Below are 6417 nucleotides of genomic sequence, written 5' to 3' on the forward strand. Positions count from 1 at the left end.
TTGAATTTGTCCTTGTCAAGTGGTCATTTCAATTTTCAAGTAATTAATTGCAAAAATGGATTGCAATTCATTTAATGTGATATAACCAAGAGTGATCTCTTTCGTTCTATGCAGTCATTCTGTCTTTGTGTTCCAATAAACAAGCAAGTAAAACAAAAAACAGAAAAAAACAACATTTAAATTCATCTAAATTAATAACCGGGATTTTTTTCAAAAATTTCCGGGATTTTTGAGAAAAATCTGAAACCGGGATGGTTCCGGGATTTTTTTTAAGACTAAACCGGGGGGACGACCAAAAAGTAGTTGGCAACACTGGTCCGGATTGAATAATTCTTGTTTTCTTTTTTTTTTAAGTTATTCAATCCGCACTATATTTATATATATTTTTTGTACTTCGACGCGTCAGCATTAGCAGATTTTTTTAGAGATTTTATTTTTCACTGTCATTCCGTGTGTGACATCAAATCGAATTTTGATGGGCAACTTTTTTGGGCGTCGTTGAGGGTTTCTTTTTAATTCTTCTTTAAGATTTTTTTAAGATCTTTCTTTTTTATCCGTCCATCTGTTCCGTCTGCCTATCCATCCGCCCGCACGATCGATTGTCATACCCGTCTACTTTTCTTCCCCCCCCCCCTGGATGCCGTTTCTATTTGATAACTGCGTGTCTCTTTAATTATTTATCAATTCCTTCTTTCCCTCGATAGTAAAAACGAAAGGTCTATTAAATTATTATAATTTCTTTTTTCCTAGTTAGTTGGAACACGGAGGAAGAGATGAAGGAGGAACATCGACTAGTTACAAAAGTGACTACCCTAGTGTCCCTTTCTAAAAAGTTGCCAGATTTCGGGAACTGGACCTGAGACCCCACGTTGCCAGTCTCTGTATTGTGAAAATAAATGAAATGAAAGTCAATTTGTCTTTTATCGTTCGAAATTAAAAAGAACTGGCAATAAAATTTCCGGATAAATGGAAAATCCTTTCATTCACCATTTGGTGGTTCGATGAATTATCGGCAAAGAACAAAGCCTTACTTTTGGGCGATGCAGCTCACGCTATGGTACCTTTCTACGGACAAAGAATGAACTGCGTAAGTCATTTAGATTTCAAGTCCAACACGTCAACAATTGAAATTCGGGAATTTCAAAAACTATGTGTATGTCTAGGGTTTCGAGGACTGCCTGGTTCTTAACGAGTTCCTGAATCAGCTGGGGGACCATAATTTGGAAAAAGTCTTACCAGCTTATACGGAGCATCGTCACGTTGACGCACACGCCATCTGCGACTTAGCTCTGTATAACTTTATAGAGGTATGAAATCTGATTCCATTTCTGGTTGGTCGAGTCACTTTAAGACGAAAAACGATATTTTACAACTTTTGTTTTTTATGGTGTGTAGATGCGAGATTTGGTGAACCGATTCTCGTTTCTGGCAAGAAAACGCTTTGATAACATCATGCATTGGCTTTTCCCCAACTGGTTGGTTCCGCTATACACCTCGGTGACTTTCTCCAGGATGCGCTACCACTTGTGCATCGAAAATAAAAAATGGCAGGATCGCGTAAGACAAAATTAACATTTTGTTTTGGGTTCTACGCATAAAAATATGTTGTGTTTTGTTTTCCTTGCAGGGGATTCGCAAGCTGCTTTGGAGTACAGGAACTGCCGTCGTTGCCACAGCCGTCGTTGTCGGGTTCAATTTTCGATCTTATTTGCAGAAGTTCATCTGAATCACCTTTTGCATTGTCCAACTCAAATAGTCTTTAGTAGCTCTCGTTCGACAGGTATATTTTTGTCACGCATTTTTATTACTGGGTGAAAGATTTTTGCGGTATGACAAAATCTCTGTATTGTGAAAATAAATGAATTGAAAGTCAATTTGTCTTTTATCGTTCGAAATTAAAAAGAACTGACAATAAAATTTCCGGATAAATGAAAATCCTTTCATTCACCATTTGTTGGTTCGATGAATTATCGGCAAAGAACAGAGATATTGATGAAAAGGCACAGCTAAAGCTCCGGCGGTTGAAACTCCGACACTTCCAGCGAGCGAAGTGATTCCCATGGCAAACGCTTTTTCTTGGGGAATGGTCTGAAGTGGATGTGAGACAAAATCGGTAGCAAAAACAGATTGAATTTAGTAAAAGAAAATAAGTACTTTAAAATTTTAAATTTACCTCGAAGGCCACTCGGTAAAATGTATTTACATAGGCAGCTCCAGCCAGAAGTCCTTCCCTATCAAATGAAAATATAAAATTAAAAGTGATTTTTTTTTTATTATGCAACATGCAACAAACCAAAAAACTATTGTAAAGACAATCCAAATGGAAGGTATATACAAGAAAACAGCTTCTGTCGTCAGCAGGATTACATTTACAAACAGGAAATTATTTAAAAAATAAATAAATAAATATTTTGCGGCGATTATTGAACGTAACATTGATAAAAATTTACTTGCAAGACAGCTAAGAACCAAACAGCATTAATTCGGAATAAGTTTACGGAAGAACGAGATAGGAAAACACCGAGCTGATAATCCACTTGAAGCCATCTGTATTGGCTGTGGTGATCCAACCATATGTTTTCAAAATATATCAATTCAAACTGATGATAAATGCAGATAAGAAGAATGAAGTAGTTATTACAAGGAAATTATTATTTTCCTAAATAATTACCACTCCTTGGTTGATAAAATATTCAAACAGATAAACTGATCCCAGAGGAACAATAAAACGAGCCATCCGTGGTAACATTCGACATTTGGACCGCTTGCTTATAGGAGCAATATGACCCTTAAAACTAGGTTGATTCTCCTCCATCAGGGGTTCGGTATCAGCATCACTAGAAGAGGAAACCAAAAATTAAAATCGATTTTAAAGGTTACTTGAAAATGATAGAAACCTGTCATTTGTTTTAACTCGTCGTTTCTCATGGTCTAATATAAAGAAAAACGTGATTGCCATCAACGCAGGAATTACCAACATCAAGAGGACAGTTTTTCGAGCGCTAAGGCCGGCGGTAGTTAAGGCAGCAAATGATAATGCGCCAAACAGTCCGGATCCGCCTGTACCAGACGACCAAGTAGAAACTACATTCCTATAACAAAACAAAACAAAAAAAAAAACAAATCACAGGGACACAGGTTAAACAAGATGAATATGCTAGTATGCTGGATGAAAGACATTTACTTATCATAGTGAGAAGAGTACTGCAAAAATGTAACCTCTCCAAGTCCACCACTAATGGCAGCAAATACAACCCCCAAAAAGGCTTGCCATTGTGCAGTGCTGAATGAAACCATCAAGAAACTTGCACTGCTTAATAGTATGACAATTAAGACCCTTAGTCTGTAAATAACACAAAACAAACAGAATTACTTCGTTAGTTTTCTCTAGTGAACTTATTTATCTGAACCTGATGTGTGTTAAGAGGAATGGCATAGTAAGTTTCATTGCAAGACTGGGTAGGACATCAGCAAGTAAAATGGCTCCTGTCGAAACAGGATTACAGTCCCTCGTGTTATTTGTTACAGGACTTGGAGTGGGAACGGTACTCTATAATTTTTAAGAAAAATTACATATCCTTATTTAGTAAAAGAAAATAAGTACTTTAAAATTTTAAATTTTACTTCGAAGGCCACTCGGTAAAATGTATTTACATAGGCAGCTCCAGCCAGAAGTCCTTCCCTATCAAATGAAAGTAATTAAAAGTGATTTTTTTTTATTATGCAACACGAAACAAACCAAAAAACTATTGTAAAGACAATCCAAATGGAAGGTATATACAAGAAAACAGCTTCTGTCGTCAGCAGGATTACATTTACAAACTGGAAATTATTTAAAAAATAAATAAATAAATATTTTTGTGGCGGAAGAGAACGGAAGAGTTACTTTATAATTTATGAATAGTTTGAGATTAGGCAGCACGTCAGTCTTTTTCTAAATAGAACGAATTCCGTTTTCGCAACAGTCCATAACACTATGAGCTCCCATAAGATTGATTATCCCTCTTAACATAATTTGGAGATTTGGCTGTTTATGATCTTTGATCTCTGTGGCAACTGTCATATCGTCAGCTGAGAGAACGGGAACGTACGCCTCACGACCTGGGTGGTTAGAAAAACTCAAAAATAAGAATATATAAGAATATAAAAAATAAGAATGAAAAAGACTCTTTATTGTTGACAGACCAAGAAAATGTTGTGTCAAACGATCACCTCTTCATGTGACAAGATTACACGACGCTTTTCAAGAAAATTAGCCACGGTTCGTACCAACCAATATAGGAGCAGTTTCTGTTGATTATAAGGAGGCGAGTATGGCAAGGTGTCAGGCTGTGTCAAATGTTGACTACAATTCTAATAATACCAAAGCAGTGTAATACATTACTTTCATGGCGCCCTTGATGTCGGTATGACAGGCACGCTAGAATAACTGTTTCTTTAATTTTTACGAAGTAGGAAACTAGTCCATAATTGGGACAAAGCTCAACAAAATTCAAATTTTAGTTAAAAAAAATAATAAGAAATGAGACGACTAATCATTTTCAAATTGTCCAAACCATTAAAATAAAAAAGATTCTAATAGCTCACAACAAAAATGTAAACAAAGCATTTAAGTCAAAAATGTTAACAGCACAATGAAAAACAAGAAATATTATTTTACTAATGTAAATTGATCGAAATGACTGTAAGCGGAATTTCGTGAGGGGGAATTTCAGCTATTGATATGGTTATAGTAGAAAGTGACGAAGAATATGTGAGCGTTTTTATGGTTTTGTGGATGTTGAACATTGGGGTGGGTCTATGGGTCTATGTATTCGTTGTATGTAAATTTTGATTGGAAATATCAGGCCAGGAAAGGGTAAAATTTATGATTTGGACTATGCATAGCCTAATCGCTTTGGAAGCTCCTCAACTAGTAACCTTATAAAGGTATTTTCGATTTGTTTCCTTGACATTTCTGTCAGGAATATGAACATTGGAGTGCAATTTTTTTTTAGTTTTATAAATTTTGTTGGCGATTGATTGACTCATTGTCCAATTTTCCATATCTCCGTTACTGAGTTCTCTTCCTTTGCTGTTTTGGTGGACAAGGCCGATTCCTAGTCCTCGCTAGCTACCCGAGTAGCATTTTGGGGTTGAACCAATCCTAATACCGCTTCATCAATTTGTTAAAGTTCAGTAAAATAGTAACACATATTTTAGTTAATCTTATTCCTTTTATATTTTCAGTGCATCTCATTCTTTCAGTATACAGACAGTTATATTTAACATGACAATGATGAAAAATTATGTCACATACTTATACCTAGAGCACTTGTTACTTACACCAAAGATATTACGAGAAGAAGCTATCCACTGACAGATAAGAAAGGAGAAGACAGTTGAGAGGCTAAACAGTAACCTCCCTTGGGTGTTTATACAGCCTCTTGTAAAGGGGTGAAAACTGTAGCTAATTGTCCTACTTATGGTATGAGACTGATCCGCAACAAAATTGAATGCTGATACCACTCATCCCACAATTCACGGGTCTGTATTGTACCCAATGTTTGTTTTTATCGCTGGTGAATGTTGGCTGGATATTCTTTTCCAACTTTCGTGGTCAATATTGGGCCATTTTTCCACCAACATCAATGTGGTACATCATCAATGACATGATGATGTGACATGACAATGTGTACAACATCAATGATCCACCAACGTCAATGGACAGTCCCAACAATTAGTCAAAGTTACAGTGGGCCAGAACAAGCGTTTGGCCAGGCAACCATTTAATATATCGGACAAACAATAATATTTCAAAAACAGAAAATATTAGTACTATGCCATTAATTAACGATGGATGATAACGATATGATGGTAAATAACGTTAGACTTCATTCGTGTAGCAATATTGCTGCTAAATTCTAATAAATATGTTAGATTTATAGTGGTGCTTACTCGTAGCCTACTTCTAAAATTCATGATTGGTATAATTCTGGTCTTATGAAACTAGTACACTAATGCACAACCATTGAGGCATACTAATATTGGTATACCAATATTATGATTTACGACAGTCGAACAGAACAAAGAAGACAAGGCAAATGTGCAGTTAAAAGCAGTTTATTGGTATTCATCGATACAAATTAATTACAATAAACTACTAAACCAGATCTTCTTCAGCAAAATCCCTGGCCATTGCAGCTTTCCTCCTTAGGTTTTAGCTGCTTGAAACCTTCGCCTCGTCAGCGGCATTTGCGACAACCACAGGACCCATTTCTTTAAAAAAATGGGTTCTTTAGTGAGAGCATCACTTTTGGCCCCAGATCGCGATCAAACGATATTTAAACAATAAAGTAGATATTTAAAAATAAATATAAAAACAGAAAAATATTAAATATATAACATAATAAGAACTCATTTAAAAATAATTTAAAG

At 35.7% G+C, this 6417-nt stretch overlaps 2 protein-coding genes across 2 annotated transcripts; one reads left to right on the top strand and one right to left on the bottom strand.

Annotated features, from left to right (window-relative positions):
* The first annotated feature begins 1025 nt into the window (after positions 1–1025).
* Positions 1026–1874, top strand: LOC124343786 (kynurenine 3-monooxygenase-like). The gene is made up of 4 exons (XM_046797273.1): positions 1026–1087; positions 1164–1307; positions 1396–1557; positions 1628–1874. The coding sequence occupies exons 1-4, from the start codon at positions 1055–1057 to the stop codon at positions 1724–1726; spliced, it is 438 nt and encodes a 145-aa protein (XP_046653229.1). The 5' UTR covers positions 1026–1054; the 3' UTR covers positions 1727–1874.
* On the bottom strand, positions 1768–3497 carry LOC124343467 (battenin-like). Its single transcript, XM_046796794.1, has 9 exons — positions 3411–3497; positions 3185–3343; positions 2898–3092; positions 2672–2837; positions 2451–2600; positions 2294–2376; positions 2174–2231; positions 1911–2088; positions 1768–1841 (listed from the first exon to the last, which is right to left on the bottom strand). The coding sequence occupies exons 1-8, from the start codon at positions 3446–3448 to the stop codon at positions 1945–1947; spliced, it is 993 nt and encodes a 330-aa protein (XP_046652750.1). The 5' UTR covers positions 3449–3497; the 3' UTR covers positions 1768–1841; positions 1911–1944.
* Positions 3498–6417: the final 2920 nt, after the last annotated feature.

This window comes from Daphnia pulicaria, chromosome 1, assembly GCF_021234035.1.
Source record: "Daphnia pulicaria isolate SC F1-1A chromosome 1, SC_F0-13Bv2, whole genome shotgun sequence".
Taxonomy (NCBI): domain Eukaryota; kingdom Metazoa; phylum Arthropoda; class Branchiopoda; order Diplostraca; family Daphniidae; genus Daphnia; species Daphnia pulicaria.